General features: G+C 41.5%; 1 protein-coding gene across 3 annotated transcripts in view; it reads left to right on the forward strand.

The window, feature by feature from the left end:
- The window catches only part of C9orf72 (C9orf72-SMCR8 complex subunit), a 114285-nt gene extending 94700 nt beyond the window's left edge, over window positions 1-19585 (forward strand). For all 3 annotated transcript variants that reach the window (XM_033919873.1, XM_033919857.1, XM_033919864.1), the window contains exons 8-10: window positions 6427-6484; window positions 14180-14289; window positions 14375-19585. In XM_033919873.1, coding sequence (XP_033775764.1) covers window positions 6427-6484; window positions 14180-14289; window positions 14375-14561 — 355 coding nt within the window. In that variant the 3' untranslated portion in view covers window positions 14562-19585. The remainder of the gene's footprint in view (window positions 1-6426; window positions 6485-14179; window positions 14290-14374) is intronic.
- Window positions 19586-20950: the final 1365 nt, after the last annotated feature.

The raw sequence follows: 20950 nt of genomic DNA on the forward strand, positions 1-20950 counted from the left end.
CTCTCCTTCCTTTCTCTCCCTCCCTCCTTCCTTCCTTTATCTCCCTCCCTCCTTCCTTCGTTTCCCCTGGTCTGGCATCTGTCTTCTTCCCTCCCCCATGCCCTGGCATCTTTCCCTCCCCCTCTATAGTCTGGTATCTCCTTTTCTTTCCCTCCCTCCCATGGACTTGGCATCTCTTGTTCCTCTCCCTTTTCCTTCTCTCTCTCTTCCCAATTGGGTGCAGCAGCAGCATTTCTCCCCCCTTTCCCCCTTCAGCAGCATTATCTGAATTGCAGACAGGAACCCTATGCGATTCAGATAAGGTTTTCTTTGATCAACATTATTTGGACACTATTGCTCATTTTTGAAATTTGAAAATTTGCCAACACTTAATTTTTAACTTGAATTTAGTATTAGGGGATGGGTTTTTGAATCGCTTTTTTTCCTTCTTTCAATACTTACATTGAACATTTGCTTCACTGGCAGCTTTTGATTGCACTTTGTATTGGATTAGATGATGTATGGGGCAGGACTTATTTAGGTTATAAACCTACCCCTGTTTTACTAAGGTGCGCTAACCAATTAGCGCACGCTAAATGCTAACGCGTCCATAGACTAACATGCATGCGTTATCATTTAACGTGCACTAAATCGATTAGCACGCACTAATTGGTTAGCACACCTTAGTAAAACCGGGCCCTAGTGCTGGTCACCTATAAATTTCCTGTCTAGGGCTTTAAAAGTATTTATTAATTATTTATTTAACTTTTCAGCCCGTACTGATTTGTCCCTTTAGTTTAAAAAAAAAAAATTGGAGGGGGGAACTTTGCTAGGTTTGTCTTGAGAGAAGACTTGAAGTTTTGCCAAATTTTGTGTTTTGTTTGCAAATTATTATATGTTGTGGTATTCAGCCTATGCCTGCTATGTCTGTCCCCAGAACAGTGTGCAGCTCAAGAGTAGACACTCCACAAACAGCTCAATTTAAACGTAAAACTGAACATTTTGATGACTTTCCTTCTTTGGCCCCTAGAGGGAGCAGGAGAGCAGATTTGCCTGTTTCCCAACCCCCACACAGCTCTAGTTTAGCTCCCAGCAGTCACCTGCAGGCTGGAAGCAGAAACAGCCAGAAAACCTTTTCACCTGAGGGTTGGAGTGTGGCTGCAGGCTATTACATCAGAGAGCAGAACAGTTAGAGAGGCAGAAAGAAAAGGAGCAGCAACAGGAAAGGCAGAGAGACTCAGGGTTGAGAGCTCTGAATGGCAGAGAACAGCTGGAAAGTATGGAGTTGACTGAGGCTGGTTTGGAGTCGCCCAACTTCATGCCTCAAAATTTCCAGGACATGGAACTAGAGCCTTATGCTGAGCCCCGGAATGGAGTCCTGCCAATGGAGGTTTGATGGACTGGAGGCAAGTAATTCAGATTGCCTAAATCCTTAACTTGGACACTGTTTAACTAAGCTGACTGAATGTTTTTTTGTGGTAACCCTGAAGAAGGTGTGGTGCTTGGAGGCACCTCTAAGACCTGAAAAAGAACTGTTTTGAATTTTGGGTTTTTTTTACTCTTCCCTCTGGGTGGGGGGAAGGGCTGTTACCAGTCCAAGGCAGTGGGGAATGCTCCGCGTTTTCTGTGGTGGGATGGAGGGCCTATGATTGGCGAATTACGATCACACAGAGCACACTCCCTGGCCAGCAAGTCAACTGCTGGGGCCTAGTGCCGTAGCACTAGCACAGGCTGAAGATATCAGCCTAAAAATATCAGCCTAAAAGACTGTTTTTTTGGAAGCTTTGAAAGTTTGGACAATTAATTGACTGGAGAGCCAGCAGCAGCTTTGGGAAAGCTTGAATTATATGTTTTTGAACTTTATTGACTGACATTAACCCAGAGACTGTTTAGCAGGGTATTTTGTTTGGGACTATATTTTATATCTGGAGCATCCTGACAAGATTGTGGTTTTCTTTTGATATGAAACTGATTGAACTTGAAACAAGCAAGCTGGTTTGAATGTTTTGTATGAAGAATAAACCCAGTAATGGCTTGATACAATACCTACCTGGTGTGGCGGTGTTCACTTCTATTAGCCTTTTTTTTTTTTCTTCCTTGTGTTGCCCGCAGCGGCTCACAAGAGTTTTCTCTTGCCCCATTGCCCTGAGGCTGCCAGTGACAATGTACACTATTTAAAATCACATAAGTTTTGTTTAAAATGAATACAGTAAGCAATAAACAAAAACTTATACAAAAACTGGTGAACACAAAAAGAAAGACAAAAAGATAGATCCGAATTAGAAAATTTACAGAGAAGGACAATGAAAACGATAAAAGGGATGGGACAAATTCCCTAAGAGGAAAGGTTAAAGCAGCTAGGGCTCTTCAGTCTTGAGAAGAGACAGCTAAGGGGAGATATGATAGAAGTCTATAAAATAACTAAGTGGAGTGGAACAGGTAGATGTAAATCACTTGTTTACTCTTTCCAAAAATGCTTGGACTAGGGAACATGCAATGAAATTGCTAAGTGGTAGATTTAAAACAAACTGGAGAAAATATTTCTTTACTCAATTTGTAATTAAACTCTGCAATTCTTTGCCAGTGAATGTGGTGAAAGCAGTTAGCTTAGCAGGATTTAGAAAAGGTTTGGTTAACTTCCTAAAAGAAAAGTCCATAAGCCATTATTAAGGTAGTCTTGAGGAAATCCACTGCTTTTTCCTAGGATAAGCAGCATAAAACCTATTCTGCTCTTTGATATCTTGCCATGTACTTGTGATCTGGGTTGGTTACTGTTGGAAACAGGATACTGCCAATATGGCAGTGTCTCGCAAGCTTTGTGAAGCTACGGCACACTAAACGTAGTGGCCATAGCTCGAGGACATTTGGAATTGCACGGATGTCAACACAATGTCATCACATGCATGCATGACGTCATTACGTCAACATCCACATATGCACAAAGGCCCTCCAGACGGGGCCCTGAGTAACCACTGGGGGGTGTTGGAAGAGAAGAGGCGCAGAGAGAAGGAAAGGCGCTGGTGCCAGCTGACTGCCTACAGGATGTGCCTCTCACCACGAGAGGCACATCCTGTAGGCAGTCGGACAGCGCTTCTCCTTAGCGTCTCGCATCACACCTGGAATCTCAGGGGCACATAGTTGGCGATACACTGCAATATGGCAGCTCTTATGATCTTAAAATTGTGGAGCCCATACCAAGTCTACCTGAGATTTAATTCCTTACCTTTTATTTTTAAATATTTTATTTCATTTCATTTATTCAAATTTTATAGACTGCCTTATGCCAAAGTAGTGTACACAAATATGATGCTACTGTGTTTCCCCGAAAATAAGCCCTGGCAACAGAAGACCAGTGGTCCATCATGCCCAGCAGTCCGCACACACGGCGGCCCTTAGTTTAAAGACCAGTGCCCTAACCGAGCCTAGCTTTATCTGTATACTTTCTGGTTCAGCAGGAACTTGTCTAACTTTATCTTGAATCCCTGGAGGGTGTTTTCTCCTATAACAGCCTTCGGAAGGGCATTCCAGTTTTCCACCACTCTGAGTAAAGAAGAACTTCCTTACATTTGTATGGAATTTATCCTCTTTTAACTTTAGAGAGTGCCCCCTTGTTTTCTCTACCTTAGAGAGGGTGAACAACCAGTCTCTATCAACTAAGTCTATTCCCTTCATTATCTTGAATGTTTCGATCATGTCCCCTCTCATTCTCCTCTTTTCAAGGGAGAAGAGGCCCAGTTTCTCTAATCTCTCACTGTATGGCAACTCCTCCAGCCCCTTAACCATTTTAGTTGCTCTTCTCTGGACCCTTTCGAATAGTACTATGTCCTTCATGTACGGTGGCCAGTTCTGGACGCAGTATTCCAGATGGGGGCGTACCATGGCCTGGTACAGCAGCATGATAACCTTCTCCGATCCGCTCGTGATCCCCTTCTTAATCATTCCTAGCATTCTGTTCGCCCTTTTCGCCGCCACGCTTTGCGCTGATGGCTTCATCGATTTGTCGGCCAGTACTCCCAGGTCTCTTTCCTGGGGGGTCTCTCCAGACATCCTGTATTTGTGAATAAGATTTTTGTTACTGACATGCATCACCTTACACTTATCTACATTAAACCTCACCAGTCTGTAGTTTCCCGGATCTCCCCTCGAACCTTTCTTGAAGATCGGCGTGATATTCGCAACTTTCCAGTCTTCCAGAATCCTTCCCGATTTGATCAACAGATTGGCTATTAGTTGAAGCAGTTCCACTATGGTCCCTTTCAGTTCCTTTATAACCCTTGGATGGATGCCATCCGGTCCCAGGAATTTATCGCTCTTAAGCCTATCAATCTACCTGCATACCGCCTTCTAGACTGACCATGATCCCTGTCAGTTTCCCATCCTCGTTTCCTGTGTATAGCCTGTTGGGTTCCAATATGTTGCATATATCCTCTTCAGTAAAGACAGACGCAAAAAAATGTGTTCAGTTTGTCAGCGATGGCTTTGTCCTCCTTTAGCGCTCCCTTTATTCCATGGTCATCCAACGGCCCCCACCACTTCCTTCGACATTGCCGGTTTGTTATAAGGTACATTTAGTCTCGCGGTTCGGATGGGAGGGAGATATGGATCGGTGGGGGGGGGTGCGGTGGCGGGGGGGAGGCATATAGAAAGATGCTACATGGGGGATGGGTGGAAGGGAGGGATAGAAGCTGCAAGGGATGGGTGAGAGGGGAGGAAAGATACTGCATATTATCACCAACGGGCTCAGGGCAATGGGTCCTGGAAATACTCTTGTGGGCCGCGGTGGGCGACACAAGGAAAAAGAAAGTCAGGTTTAGTGGAAGAAAACACAGACAAATTAGGAAGTTGAAAATCAAAATCAGGACTGGATTTATTCTTCAGAACAAAATAAACCAGTTGCTTCACTCTTTTGTTCCTAACCCAGTCCTCAAATAAATCAAACATAAACCTTTGTCAGGATACAGCAGCAAACAATAAAGTCCCAAAACATAAGGTTTGGTATAGCTTAATGGTCCGAAAGCTGCACAAAAAGCTTCACCGTGGTTTTAAACCCAAAACAAGAAACCTTAACTTTCAAGCAAAAATGGAATCTTCATATAATCAAGAGTCCCAGTCAGTAAGGTTTCACTCAAACCAAAAATAGTCCAAAAACATAAGTCTTTACTTTCCTCAGGAAGACTTGTGCTTGTATCAGTGCACCTGCACTGATTCCTCCAACAGCAGTAGTGCTGGGCAAGGTGGCGTGCTCCACGTGGTGATATATTGCCAAGATTTGGCCCTCGATCCCACCGCATGAACGTGGGGCAAACCCCACCACCTTAGATACAAAACAGTCAAACTTCAAAAAGGAAGAAAAGAAAAACTAATCCACAACAGGATAAATCCAGCACAGCCCTTGTCAAAAGAATCCTATCCTGCTTTAAACTTAGCAAGACTGGCAAGGCACAGTTTCAAAATTAGTCCCACCAGCTAGAGCCGGATATTTTTAATCCACTTAAGAGTTTTAAACACTTGCCTCGGACCAGCACATTTCCATGGGCTGGACACTTAGGAATCTCAGTAATTGGCTCTGGCTCCAGTTCCATGGCTTGGGATACTTCGGAAGGGTCAGAAGGTATCTCTGCTCCGGCCTCTGTAAACTCCATACCTTCAGGCAAAGAACAGCCCTGCAGATCTCCCAGCCCTGAGTTCTGCAGCTGCTTCTGTTCCCTCCAACTCTCCCTCTCTCTCTCTCTCTCTCTAGAAGCTCAGACCTTTGGTTTAGGAGCTGGCAACCACGCCCCAAACCCTCAGGTGTAGAGGATATCCAGTTGCTTCCTCTAGGATTGCGTGGGGGAAGGGAAAACTGCTGCTTAACCCCAGGTCTCCCCCTACTGGTAACAGAAGGTACGTCAGGCAACATGCTAAACTGGGGTTTAACCTGAGCAGGTTGGGAACTGTCTGCTTTTGATACAGGTCTCACCCTAGGGCCAGACCTAGCAGGCACAGTCTGCATATCACAATATGTGAGGGAGAGAAAGGAAATAGGAAGAATTGGGGTGGAGGAGAGGAAGGGAGAGATGATCATTGTACATGAAAAAAAATAAGACATCTCCGAAAATAAGACCTAGTGCCTTTTTTGGGCCCCAAATTAATATAAGACAGTGTCTTATTTTCGGGGAAACACGGTAGCTAGCAAGTCTACTTGTTAGAGGTTTATTTTTTTCTATTTAACAATTGTGTTCCTGTGCCTTCTTCAACTTCAGCTTTAAAAAAACTGATTTTGTCTTGCCTTTTTTGGTGGGGGAAATTTCTGTTCACTGTTCCAGACAGGTAATAGTAATTGTGCCTAACCTGCTTCATATGACCCAGAGTCCAAATTGGAAACATTTTCTGTAACTTACTAGAAGACCCTGGTGTTTTTTCTTACTCAAAATAATTCACGTGGCTCTTTTCTTCCTCTTTTCACAGGAACATTTTTCAAGATGTCTTGCACAGAGACACACTGGTGAAATCCTTTTTGGATCAGGTACTGTACCCTATTCCATCCTTTACATTGCAGTGAATTGTTTGTTTATAAGAGAATGCATATCACCTACATAAAATGGGAGACCTTGATTTTCCAGATGTCCCTGGAGCTGAAAGAGGAGGGGAAAAAAACAACTGAAGTCTCATTTTACATTAAATTTAGATTCCAATGTTCCTTCTAAGCCAGGAAAGCAGATGTGCATGTCATGATGTGTTCTGAGCAGCAGTTGGTTTGGGCTAGGCTGTCTCGTGGTGGTGGGGGTGCAAAGACAAACAATTTCTGAAAATTATTCCAGATTATATTTAAAAATTAAGAAATTAAATTATGCGGTTTACACAATTTAAAATACATTTGAAATACAATAAAAGCAGAAGAAATTAAAAAGTAAGAACCAGTGACTAAAAACCCTAAAATCTGATAATTAGTAAAAATATTTTATATTATATAATTAACTACCTAAGTACTTCAGAAATAAATGTGTTTTTAGATGTTTTCTAAATTTCAGTAGAAATGAGCAGTTGATCTAGATCTTTGCCCCATGCTGCTGCTTGATATGAAAGAAGATGCTGATGATGTTTTTTAAGTTTGCATCCTTTAACAGGCGGAAAAGCAAAAATCAAATGTGAGCTTCTTTTATGTTTATTAGTTGTAAAAGAAAAAAGTTCATTTATATATTTAGGAGTCAGACCAAATAGAGCTTTAAAACAAAAGCAACTGAATTTAAATTTCACGCGCGCCTCCATTGGCAACCAATGCAACTTCCGATAAAAGGGTGTCACATGGTCATATTTTTTTAATCCAAAAATCAACCTGACCACTGTATTTTGCACCATCCGTAATCGGTGCATATGTTTCTGAGAAATTGCTAAATAAGCAATGTTGCAGTAGTCAAGTTGACTCAGTATAAGAGATTGCACCAGAACTCTAAATGATGAAACATCAAAATATGCCTTAATTGTCCGGAGCTTCCAAAGAGTAAAGAAACCCTTTTTAACCAAAGAATCCACTTGGTCCTTCATTGTTAATCCCTGGTCCAATATTGCACCCAAAACTTTAACAGTAGGTTAAACAGGATAATTAAATTTATTAATGCACAATGAAATGTTGGTGTCAAATGGATGAGGTAAAGCGATGAAAAATTTCATTTTTTCTGAGTTAAGCTTCAACCTGAATTCAATCATCCATTGCTCTGTCAAATCCAATATTTCTGTTGCCTTAGGAATAATTTCAAAAACAGAGGTAGCAAATGGGATAATAATCGTGAAGTCATCAGCATATAATAAACATAGCCTGCATCTTGTACATATTGTCTGCAGTTTTTTTCTTGTTTCTCGTTTGTTGTTCCTATACTACAGCCTTTGTTGGATTTTTCTTTGTTTTATTTCTTCCATAAACATAGAACAGATCTTGTTTCTCATAGCTTTTTTGAATTGCTTCTGTTGTTTCAAAGTGAAGTGTGGTAGGAGCCATAGAAATTGATCTTCAATAGTAACCCATATACTCTTCTCACAGATACACATCCAAAGCATGGAAGGAAATATGAATGATCTTAATGAAGTCCTTTGTTCCAAACATCTTTTAAGTGTATAAATTTGTTTTGGAGTTAAAGCAGAGAGATCTCAGAATAAGACCATAAAGAAAACAACAGTGCTAAGAAAATTGGATAAGTCGATATTTAGAAGAATCTAGCTTGGTACTGCTATACTTCTGCCTCAAGGCAACCAAGATAGCTTGATAAAGCTATAAAGCTTGATAGCTATAAAGCTTTTTCCACATGTTAAACCTGTTTTACATGCAGAAAATAACTTTAAAAAAATGGCATGGATATTGTAGCCACACTGTAGCCCAGGACCAGGGCTCTACAGCACTCCAAGTGGTTACACATAAATAGTACACCAGCGTGTGACCCGGCCTGGAGTCACCCTGCAGGACTGGACTGTTATTAAGCAGGAACTCAAAAATAAAACAAACAAAGTCACCACAATTAAGATTTGTAACAAAATAGTTCAGTTTTACTTATTGTTTCATTCAGGTAAGTAGTTCATCATTACAGCTGCAAAAATTGTCAAAATTCAAAACAGCAACCAAAATGCCAAAAAGGGACAGCAAACAAAACAGCCCTAAAAATAAAGTTCAAATTAGCAGCTAAGTCGTCTTCTCTCTGTAGAGCTAACATAAGCCTGCTCCCAAGCAGCTTGTTCAATTTTCACAGCTACCATTCAGAGTACTGGCTTCCACACTTCACAGTAATTGAAAGAAACCAGTAAAGCCTCTGGCAACTTTATATGACTGCAAGGAAAGGAGAGTGACACAGGTTTTGTAAAAATAAAGCCACAGGTATGGCCTTCAAAATCCCACCCAGGGTGTTAACAAAATCTCTCCCCAAACTTACACTCCTAGCTTTACCAAAACATCAAAATAGTCCAAACAGGCAAACAGTCAAAACACTCACTCTTTGTAGCTAGAGATCAAGTCCACCTGCATGGGCTCAGGAAAGTCAGTATCACACACTGCAGAACTTTCTTGACAATCCATGGGTTCCACATCCAATACAGGCAAGTTCTCAGCTTGTCCAGCTTCTGTTAGCTCCATGGGAATGGGTCTATTGCTCCTGTTTGGCCCAGGGAATTCCTTAGGGAGGCAAGGCCTGAACTTCCTCCCTAGCCGGCCTGCCTGTCTGATCCCAACTGCTGGCTTACATACTCTAGGGCCATGCCCTACTCTGGCTGAGTCAGCAGTGTTCCAGGAGGCTCTTGGGCTCCCCCGGTGGTTGCTTGGGTACAGCTCACCTAGCTCATTCTCAGATAGTTCAGGCTCCCTCTGGTGGTCAATGGAGATATTATCAGAATCATGATCAGGAGAGACCTTGGAATTCGCCTTCCGGGTTTTCCCTTTTACTTTTTCCCCTGTCCTAACTGGGACCTTGGCAGGCATCATGTCTGACTGGTCACAATATATAAGTGTGCAAACAATACACACAGAAAAATTCTACTTGGTTTATGTGTAGGCATTCCCAGGGTGTAGTTGCAATCTACTTATTATTTTTTTTATAAAATTCCCCCATGCATTTACAGCTTCTCTAGAGCAGATATAAAAGCATGTGTCAGCATTTGATAAAGGGGATGGTTCTGGGTCCCTGTTGCCTTAATAAGAATAGGGATTTCTAGTACGACAGACACTTTATTCCTGAACCTTTGGGTGGTCAACTCCTTCTCATTATTGTAGAGGGCCTCATTAAACATAAACATAAAAACTCATTTGTATTCCGCAAATACCATTAAGTTCTATGCGGTTCACAGATATTAACAATACAAATGAATAAACAACCAGTATCTAACTTCCAAAAGATTCTATAAAAAGATGTGACTTTAAAACACATCGAAATTGTTGATACAAATTTGAAAATGTAAATGTGTAAGTCAGATCCCTAATCCATAAGGCTGTCTGGAAGGACAGCAATCATTCCTGGAATTCTTTGCTCCGCCTCCCATCCCTCTAGGTTGTCCTCCAATTCCTCAGTTGTCTCTCTGCAAGCGAGATGGTAGGAGCCTACTCATGTTTATTTTCAATTAAATTTAGTTTTGCTTACCATTTGCGAGACTTTTCAGTGCTGAGAAGATCCCCGGCTGCAGGAGAGCACAGACTCTAAGGTCAAGGGTCTTCTTCTAAGGGGCAGACTGCTTTGCAGTGCATCCACTTGGACAGCATGCATTAACAGTTCTGGGGCTCACCCCAGTTTTCATCCATAGTGGGCTTGAGCGCAGGCTGAGTGGCTCCATGGTGGTTTTTCTAGGATCGAGGCTGACTGCTTTCCTCCCCTCATCTGCGTGCAAAAGACCCGGTGGGGATTGAGGTCTCCAGCTAGTTCGTTGAGCCCAAGTGGCAGTGTGAAGAGACAAGCAGTCCCGATTCCAGGCTTGTGAGGCAGAAGTTCTCCCTGAAAGCTGTCTGTAGCTTAAGCACTTGCAACTCCCAGCACACAGTATGGCACAGTGAGTAACAGGCTGAGAGCCTGAAAACCAAAATCAAGGGGGGGTTAAAATCAGTTTTGGGGGTTCTTGGGTTAGATCAGGGTCCTCCAATCTAAAATCCCCAAATCGCTAGTTTTTGGACCCCAGTTTAATTCCCCTGGGCCGTTTTTGGCACTAAAATCTCTGCCGCTGCAGCCATCTTGGATTACCTGATTTGAAAATAAAGCCTCTATTTGCCTCAAAACACCTCAGTTTTGCTCAAAAACAGGTGTGATGGACTTGTCAGGCCAGGATACCTTGGATTTATGCCAGATTTGTGCTGGATGACTGTCTTGAGGATCGTCCATGTCCCACATGCTACATGAGGTGGGCAGGAGTCACTGGCTTAGCCTTCTCTAGTTCCTCAGGGAGTGTTAGTGCCCAGATGGTGTGAGGGCTAGGGAACAAAGTCCAGGTTGAGCTAGGAAGCAGTGCAAGTGCATCCCCGCAGAAGCACAGCCAAGCTGCTGGCGCAAAACCCTGGAAAGGAACTTGAGCATCCACAGGGGCCATCTGAATTCATTAATATGATGTTTGAAGCTTGCATATTTAAGGGCTGCATGGAACCCTCAGGAATCACAGCCATTCTGGCACCAGGGGTTCCCCCTAAGAGCGCAATTCCCCAGCAACAGTGCCTTGTTCAAAATGGAGATGTCCAGTCTGAGGAAGACTGTAACAAAGTGGGCTCTGTCCCAATTTGTTTACTCTCTTAGTCGGGGTCCTCTGTAGCAGGAGATGCTGCTTTATCTTTAGGGGGGTCAGATATGGATCTCGTGGAGGTCCTTGAACTTGGAGAGGACCCAACTGTACTCAGACTATAGTCAAAACAGTGTTTTTGGTGGTGATTACCTCAGGTTGACAAGTGTTGAAACTGCAGGCATTATGCAGAAATTCCTTCAGAATTTCAGATTCAGGCATGGTCTTGCACATAGTCCTATCTTTCTTACCAAAGATGGTTTCCAGCTTTCATATCAATCAAGAAGTACAGTTGCCTGTTCTCATTCCCTCGAGATCGAGGAAGAGTGATAAGGTGCTGAAATTGTTGAATGTGCACAGAATTTCGACTGTCAGATCATTTTTTTGTACTGGCGGGTGGCTGCCCGTAAAGGTCGACCTACTTCAAAAGCAGCCATTTCAAAATGGATCCATATGACCATTTCTTCAGCCTATATTGGAAGTGAAAAGCAACTGCCAATATCAATCAAGGCACAAGCCACTAGAAGCATTGCTTCCTCATGGGCAGAATCTTCAGCAGTATCTCTGGAAGAAATCTGTAAAGCAGTCAGATGGTTCTCTCTCCATACGTTCATGAAGTTTTACAGGGCGGATGCAATGGCCAAAATAGATTCTGCATTCAGGTCGCCCATACTGTTGGCAAAGTCATCTGCCTTGCCTTAGCCTCTGGGGACTGCTCTGAATCTTGTCATACTAGAAAGAAAGATTAGGTTCTTTTCTCTGTAATCATTCTAGTAGACACTTTATTCCTGAAACCTGCCCTGTCAGATGATCATTTGCCTGCTTACTGCCTCGATTGTTCTGGGACATCTTGTTTTTTTCCTTTATCTAGTTTTAACAAGGATAGAGGGTGCAATTACTGTGTTGAAGAATCTACGAGGGGGCATTGAAAAGTTCTCAGCCCAACCAAGAAGGGAATGACATGGAGCCATGAAACTTACAAGTTATTCCACATATTCACTCCTAAGTTCAACAAACTTGGCACATCATGTCTGAAGTTTCTGAAACCCTTCCAAAAATACTCTGATGTCTGGTCACTGAAATACTGCTCCGCTACTTCAATCACCTCCAAATCACTCAAATTGTCACTTTTTCAAACTCTCTTTTTAAGGCTTGAAAACAGAAAATAGTTAGATGGAGCAAGATCTGATGAGTAGGGTGGATGGTCTATGCACTGAACCCCAACTGTGTCAAAACATCCATCGTTTTGCCAGCCTTGTAAGCAGGTGCATTGTCAAGAGAACTCCTTTACAGAGCTTTCAGTGCCTTCTTTAATAGGCAAAGCAAGTTACAGTAGCATTCTGCATTAACTGTTTGGCCCCTTGGAAGATAGTCAGTTATCACAACAGTTTCCTGATCTCAAAACACTGTGGATATGACCTTTCCTGCTGACCTTTGGGTCTTGAATTTCCTTAGTCTTAGAGAATCTGGGTGCCACCATTGTATGGACTGTTGTTTTGTCTCAGGATCATAGTGGTGTAACAATCAACAGTAACTAGTTCTAAAAAGTTGGCACCAGCTCACTGAAAATACTGTAAATTCAACTTGGAAGTATCCACTCGACGTCGTTTCTCATCAGCATTCAAACATTTGGGCACCCGTTGGCTGCCGGCTTCTACATAACCAGCTGCTCACGGATTATACACCCAACATGGTCCCTGGATATCTGTAGTATCTCAGCAATTGTTTTAGCTGATATTTGCCAATCTGCCAAAATCAGGTTTTCAGCATGGTCGACAATTTCAGGAAATGACACCGTTTGAGGCCTCCCAGATTTTGCTGCATCTTTTGTCTCAAAATCTCCACAATAAAAGTTTGCACACCACTTCTTCTTCACTGTAGAGTATGATGGACATTTGTCACTTGTGGTTGTGTCACCTTGTTATGTATTAAAAATAGTTAAGTTTTTAATTCACATGTTATGTTAATGATATGAGCAGAATAGACATGCTTCTCGGGGAGCATCCCCATACCCCTCTCTATTCTTTTATATATATATACATATATATATATATATATCCTTTTACATTTATCTCCCCTCCCTATTCTATTTCCTCTCCAGGGCTGACCATCTGCTTTGCTATGAACTAAGGAATTGGAGGACAGCCCAGAGTAATGGGAGGTGGAGCAAAAGAATGCTAATGAGGCTCTCTACAAGAATTCTCATGAGAAAGGGTTGACTACCCAAAGGTTCAGAAATAAAGTGTCTGTGTACATGCTCTGTTTAACACCCTTCTTATTCTTGCTCAGACTAATTTTATCTAACTGGAAATCCTTTGATTTGATTGATGTCCATTTTTGGTTACAGTCTGTGTTATTACAACATAGACGTGAATTATTAATCTCCGCAACTATGCCTCTGAACAACAAAACTATTAAGAAATGGGCCATTTATGAAACCTATTTGAATTCTATATAATTATGTATTTTATCATATTCTTTCTCTCTTTCCTTATTTTTTTCTCTGGCCACTAAGGAACTTTCTTCTTCTCTTTTCGTTCTATCTACTTTTATTTCATCTCCCCCTCCCCTATTATGATATACTGAATAGTTTGGAGAACTTCTTTCTATATCCTTGATTTTGCTGTTATTGTATCAAGCTTTCTCCGTCCTTATTGTTGGAAGCTTTTTGTTTTATTTTAGTTCTATTGTTGTATTTTACTAAAATTTTTAATAAAAGTTCATGAAAAAAAAAAAAAAGAAAGAAGATTACCGAGGTAAGAACCTAATCTTTCCATATTGGGCACCTTTTTATACTTCTCACATAGGTAACCTTTTATAAAATCCATAAACAACCAAAAGATTGCCCATTCCAGAGTAGTAGAGGAGTCCTTCTGTTGGTTAACCACTACTTCCATTAGTACATATCTTTTAATACCTGTGCTATTCTTGTAAGTGTATTGCGTGCAGTCTCAGGCTTTATTTCACATTTTCTTGATTACTTTGGCAGGTCTTTCATCTGAAACCTGGCTTATCTTTGAGGAGCACGTTCCTTGCACAGTTTCTTTTGATCCTTCATAGAAAAGCATTAACACTGGTTAAATATATTGAGGATGAAACGTAAGTAATTTTTTTAAGTAGTTTATGTGTGAATATGCATCACTATTTATACCTATACATGTCTTTTATTTATTTTTTAAAACAGACAAAAAGGAGAAAAACCTTTTAAATCCCTCCGAAGCTTAAAGACTGACCTTGACTTGGCAGCAGAGGGCGATCTGAGCATAGTGATGGCTTTAGCTGAAAAGATCAAACCAGACCTGCATTCCTTCATCTTTGGGAGGTCCTTTTACACTAGTCTACAGGAGCGAGACGTCCTCATGGCTTTTTAAAGTAGAAAACTGGACAATATGTTTTATTATGGTGCTCCTGCTTTAAGTGCCAGGCATTTCTTAGAAAGACAATTGAACTTGCTGTGCCATTAGTGGAAGCATTGGAACAAGCATTTGCTGCCTAGAGGAGAAAGGCAGCTTTTAAAACCAGGATGCATCTTTGAAGAGAGTCGGGGGGGGGAGGGGGTTGTTTTATTTTTGTGTTGCTGCTACTAACTGAAAATAAGTACTTTGAACATTTAGATTTGGTCTTTCCAGGCTGCTATGCTAACATTCATGTACTGTGATCAGAGTTGCTGGTACTAAATGCTCAATAATGTGCAAAAAGATTCCCTTCAATTGTGGATGAAAGGGACCTCTTGAGACACTGCAAGCATTGTCCCTGTTATGTCCTCTATTACTGTAGTTGTATCTGTTTCTATCTAGCTATAGGATATGAGAACATAAGAACTTCCATGCTGGGACAGACCAGTGGTTTACTGAGTCCAACATCCTGTTCCAACAGCCTCAGTCCAGATCTCTTGAACATCTCAAAATCTGATGGAGAGATCCAATCCCTCTGGCTTACTCCCAGAAATAAAAAGTGGCAAACTTTTAAGTATGTCGGGTTAATATTAATGGTCTTATCCTTCAAAAAACTTGTCCAAACCTCTTTTTAAATCGAATATTTCTACTAGCCTTCATTTTATCATCCAGTAACAAATTCCACAGCTTAATTGTGCATTGACTGAAAAACTCTTTCTTCAACTCATTTTAAATCTGGTACCACTTGGTTGCTTGGAGTGAGCCCTAACCCAGGTACTATTTGAAAGGGTAAAATAATCATTCCCTAATAACTAGTGATCTTATAAAGTTTTTATAATATCCCATCTGTCATCTTTAAGATGAAGAGCTCTCATTTTGTTAAGCCTTTCTTCCATATATTTTCAAAATTATTCAACTACAAGACTCCCCTGGAAAATTACTACTACTAATTCTTTAATAATCATATTTCTTATGTTTGTACAAGAAAAGATGGCAATGAAAGGAAGAGGTGAGGGCTCAGAGAAAGATGGAAATATCAACACGAAAGGAAAAGAGGCAGAGCTCAGGTACCTGGTAATAGCAATATGACAGAAAGAGTACTGAGATGAGAAAAATCTAGAAACACTATACCAGCTTCTTAGGGACCTCTCTTATTCTTGGTTAGCTGTAGTTATGACTTACCCAAACTAATCAGAAAGGTTGAAAGTATCACAGCTAGACAGAGTGAGGGGATCCATTAGCATTTTACAGCATCACTATCAATGTGACTTGGCATTAAAAACTCTCAAATAAAGGGAAAGAGGGAACTTAATGTATGGGCAACCATTTTCGTATACTCCATGACCTACTCCTGGACAATTGCCATTTAGGTATGCAACAGTAGTGCTTATAGCCTGCTGAAAGAAAAAAAACAATGGAAGGAACATTGGAATAAGAAGTTGCACTAGAGAATTCTGCTCCTCTCTCTACCACTTGGCCATAATTATGAACCAATAGCCATGTATCCACAAAATAATAGGGAACATTTTGTTATAAAATTACCTTCTATACCATGATAGGAGGATCCCTATCTATTTTATAAAGACAAATAGACAAGACACCTCCTATCATGAGACAAAGCTCAGGTTCCTGGTGACAGTAATATGGCAGAAAGAGCACAGCGATGAGAAAAATCTAGAAATACTCTACCAGCTCCTCAGGAAACTCTCACTGATTGGTTTTAAAATACTAGTATATGTTGCATAATGGATGTGTTCACTTACGCCTTCTTGAAAGCTGGTGTGAATGAAGTGCTTTATACAGATATACACATATTTCATAAGTTGCGCATATTAGGTACTCCCAAATTCTCTCCCTCACACACACACACACACACACACATGGTGCACTCCTTGACATGGTGCATATTAGCCAGTATTTTATAAGGATCATTTATGCACCATAGTGCCAAATTCTTAACCTGCTGATGAAGCATGGCCGAAAGAGTGGTTGACAGTTGGAATAAGCTCCCAGTACAGGTGATCGAGGCCAGCAGCGTGCCAGATTTTAAGAACAGATGGGATGCTCATGTCGGATCTCTACGAGGGAAAGGTCATCAGAGAGCGATTAAATAGGGGGTGGGTCAATGGTGTGGGCAGACTCGATGGGCCTCGGCCTTTTTCTGCTGTCACTTTCTATGTTTCTATGAAAGGTTAATCTGTAACTGGGGGAAATGAGCACTGACATGCCAGTTCAGCATTGTTTATCTCTCAGTTCTGTCCTCTCAGCTGTGATGCTAATACAGATAACTGCAGCAGAAGGAAAAAAAAGAAATCAAATTCACACCAGCAACTTCAAACTCGGAGAAAAGAATGATGTAGGCAAGACACTGCACCAAGGGTGGGGTGGAGAGGAGAGTGGAATAGTAATGTTTTGTTTTGTTTTAAGTCAGAATCTTTGGGCTCCTTTTACATAGGTACGCTAGCGTTTTTAGCGCACACACAAGATTAGCGTGCGCTAGCCGAAAAATTACCGCCTGCTTAAAAGGAGGCGGTAGCGGCTAGCATGCGGCATTTTAGCGTGCGCTAAAACCGCTAGCACATCTTTGTAAAAGGAGCCCTTTATTTTTAAGATTAGTTTTTATTTGCCTAGCCTTGATAGTGCCATACGGGCTTTTTGTTTTGTGCATTTCAGTATTCAGTTCCTTGTTATAATTCAGACCGTAGGGATGGATTATAATACTTCATAAAGTATACAATGTCCAATCCAAAGGTGTGCCAAATTATAACAGATGTAAGGTATGTTGCAAAGATAATCGGTCGTTCATTTTTTTTTCCCAAATATTTGTATAGTTCGTTTTATTTAAATAATATTGAGCCACACATAACTCTGGAACCTTTTTTCTTCCCCTCTTCCTTGCTTTTATACTTTTATGGTTTTATGCTTTTATACTTTTATGGTTATAAACCATATCAAGGTGCAGGGCAAATATCAAAAGATAGCTTGTAAGTGATAAGTTTAACACCATACAAGCTTCTCAGGAACCTCTCATTTATTGGTTTAGCAGTAGTTTTGTCTTGTCAAAAACTAACCAGAAAGGCCTGAGAGACGATCGCAACTAGGGCAGCCATTTTCTTTTACTCTATGACCCTTTGTACTGTCCTAATGTAACACTTCTCTCTTCAACTCCCCTCCCCCCCAGTATGCACACACATAACTATATTAGTAGGGGGCTTTTACCCTCCAAAAACTAGCTGTGCTCTAATTTGGTTCTGTGATGGACAAGGTTTCAGAAATCTTAATTGTTGGTGTTTCCTCAGGAATAAAATTTTTAAAAGAGAGTGGATTTTAAAACTTGATATACTGTCCCATCTTGTCAGGTCTAAAATGCTTACAAATAAAATAGCAAAAAAAAACCAAAAAAAACCCTACAATTTTTAAATAGGAAGGGAAGAGCAAAGTCATAGTCCTAAAACTACCTAACAGGCTCATCAGCAAATCAACGGCAATCTTTTCCCCCTTTTTACAAAACCATAGCATGGTTTTTAGTGCTGGCCACGGCAGTAACAGCTCTGACGCTCCGCTGCGGCCAGCGCTATAATTTTGTAAAATGAGGGGATTATGCTGAAATAGAACAGGCAAAGGCTGTCATTTTTTTTTTCTAGCATCGTTCTGAACTATTACATCTGACTGTGCTGTCTTCTGATGTACTATCCTGGAAGTGGAAGAATAACCAGGCATTATTTAGAGTGGAGGAGTAGCCTAATGACTAACACAGTGGCTAAGAACCAGGGGAACTGAGCTTGATTCTTACTGTGGCTCTCTCTGGCCATGGGTAAGTCACCTAACCCTCCATTAACACACATACAATAAAACTTAGATTATGAGCTCATTATGGACAGAGAAAGTAGCTGTATATAATATGTAAACAATAGTTGTACCACAAAAAGACAGTATATCAAATGCATGACCCATACTTAGAAAGGCTAAGGCTTCCTTTTATCAAGCTGCGGTAGGGGTTTAACGCGCGTAATACCGTGCGTTAAACTGCCTCCCACGCTAGCCGCTAACACTTGCATTGAGCAGGCGTTAGTTTTTTTAGCCGGCCGCGGGAGTTAGCGCGTGATGAAATGTCCGACGCACTAACCCCGCTAGTGCGGCTTGATAAAAGGAGCCCTAAAAGTACCTGGTTAACTTTTTTCTATCCACAGATGAATTTTGTATTTTTGCTCTCTGTAGGGAAATTTGATTCCCACTTCTTTTTACAAAGTTAGAATTTAGCTATGTCTGGAAACTTTAGACCACACAATGAGGATGTTGCCATCACTGTTTGATTTGAGCCAACGATGTACGAGATATTGTTTTAAACTTTAACACTATTAACCATCAAGCTCTAGGTTTACGTTATATAGATGGATGTCCAGTACTGAATGTTGGTTCAGGTATTAATTTTGTTGCTTTGTCTTTTTAATGCTGCCTACCCAGTGACGGTCTTTGTACATCCATGTTAATACACTGTAAATTATTTTTTGTGCATATTTTAAAGTTTATATAAAATTCTACTTATCCATTAATATACTGTTTCTACGGTGTTATCTCAAACATGTTTTTCCATTTGCAATGAGCCTAAAATCGCTACATGTTTTTAAAATATAGGGTGATAAAGTATCACTCTTGTGCAGCACTTATCTGAATGTTATGTGACATAGCATTCACCTCCCCTCCCCGTATGCCTCACCCACGAAGAAGCATTCCCCAGTGTTGTTCCTGAATCCATATTATTGAATTTAACATTGTGATCTGTTCTAGAACTTTCTTTCGCGTAAACACATCTGCTCTTTCCAGCCAAAGTGTGTGCTTTTGCCTCCCCTCTGAGGCACTTGTGTTCTGGATCAGTAAATTGGGCAGGGTTGAAAAGTATATGAGTACATTAAAATGTCAGGAAAGTATGCATATACAGTGGCAGACCCGGACTCTAGCATCCTGACTTATAAATTGCAATAAATATCAATCGACATCCACTTCTTGTATGTAATTTCTTTAGATTTTAAACATATGATTAAAGCAGTTTTTAGGATTCTCAGAAAGGGTGCAATATTCCTCAATAAACTTTTTTGAAGATCTTTTTTTTTTAAGAACACAGAGGTTCTAGAATCAGAAAATAATATTAAATATTGAACAAAGGCCAGTACTGGGTTGACTTGCACGGTCTGTGTCTGTGTATGGCCGTTTGGTGGGGGATGGGTTGGTGAGGGCGTCAGTGGCTGGGAGGGTGTAGATGGGCTGGAGTAGGTTTTAACAGAGATTTCGGCAGTACCGGGTAGAGCTTTGGATTCTTGCCCAGAAATAGCTAAGAAAAAAAATTAAATTGAATCAGGTTGGGCAGACTGGATGGACCATTCGGGTCTTTATCTGCTGTCATCTACTGTGTTACTATCTAGCTTGTACATTTTTATAGTGAATTTTTCAACCTTTTATTTTCAACTTTTTCATTTATATAACTATATTATTTCTTTAAAAATTATTTTAAAGCTGGATCACTTATCTTTTTTACTTTCGAGCACAGCTTCAATTTTGTCAGCTGGGGACTTCTGCTGACATGTTTCGCCGTACTGGCTTTTTCAAGGCAATCCCCTAGACAGAAAAGTATAAATGGAATGCTATTGTAGTAGAATACAGTGATACCTCGGTTTACAAGCGCACCGGTTTGCGAGTGTTTTGCAAGACGAGCAAAACATTCACAAAATCGGCGCCTCGGAAACCGAGCGCGCCTCGATTTGCGAGCGCCCCCCCCCCCCCCCCCGCAAACCGGAACCCTCTTACTTTACTGTAGCCTCCGCACCGGCACCAGCATGTCCTGTGCGGTGGTGCCGGTGCCCGAAGATCTGCCTCCTGTGCTGGGCCTTGAGCATGCTGGTGCCGGTGCCGGTGCGGAGGCTACATTAAAGTAAGAAGAGGGTTCGGGTGGGTTGGGGGAACCTCAGGTCACGGCGGGGGGGGTGCCCGATGGCGGGGGGAGGTTGACGGTTCACGGGGGGGGGGGTCTTCGGGGGAGCAATGCCGGTTCTCGTGGGGGGGAGCAGCACTGCTGGCCTCAGGGGGGGAAGGGGGGTGGGAACATATCAAAGCGAGTTTCCATTATTTCCTATGGGGAAACTCGCTTTGATAAACGAGCATTTTGGATTACGAGCATGCTCCTGGAACGGATTATGCTCGTAATCCAAGGTACCACTGTACTTTCATATCTTCCTATAACATACACATAGGGCTCCTTTTATCAAGCCACGCTAGCAGTTTAATGCGCATAATATTGTGCGCTAAACTGCCGTCCATGCTAGCCGCTACCGCCTCCCTTGAGCAGGCGGTAGTTTTTAGGCCAGCGCCGG

Source organism: Geotrypetes seraphini, chromosome 1 (genome assembly GCF_902459505.1).
Source record: "Geotrypetes seraphini chromosome 1, aGeoSer1.1, whole genome shotgun sequence".
Classification (NCBI taxonomy): Eukaryota; Metazoa; Chordata; class Amphibia; order Gymnophiona; family Dermophiidae; genus Geotrypetes; species Geotrypetes seraphini.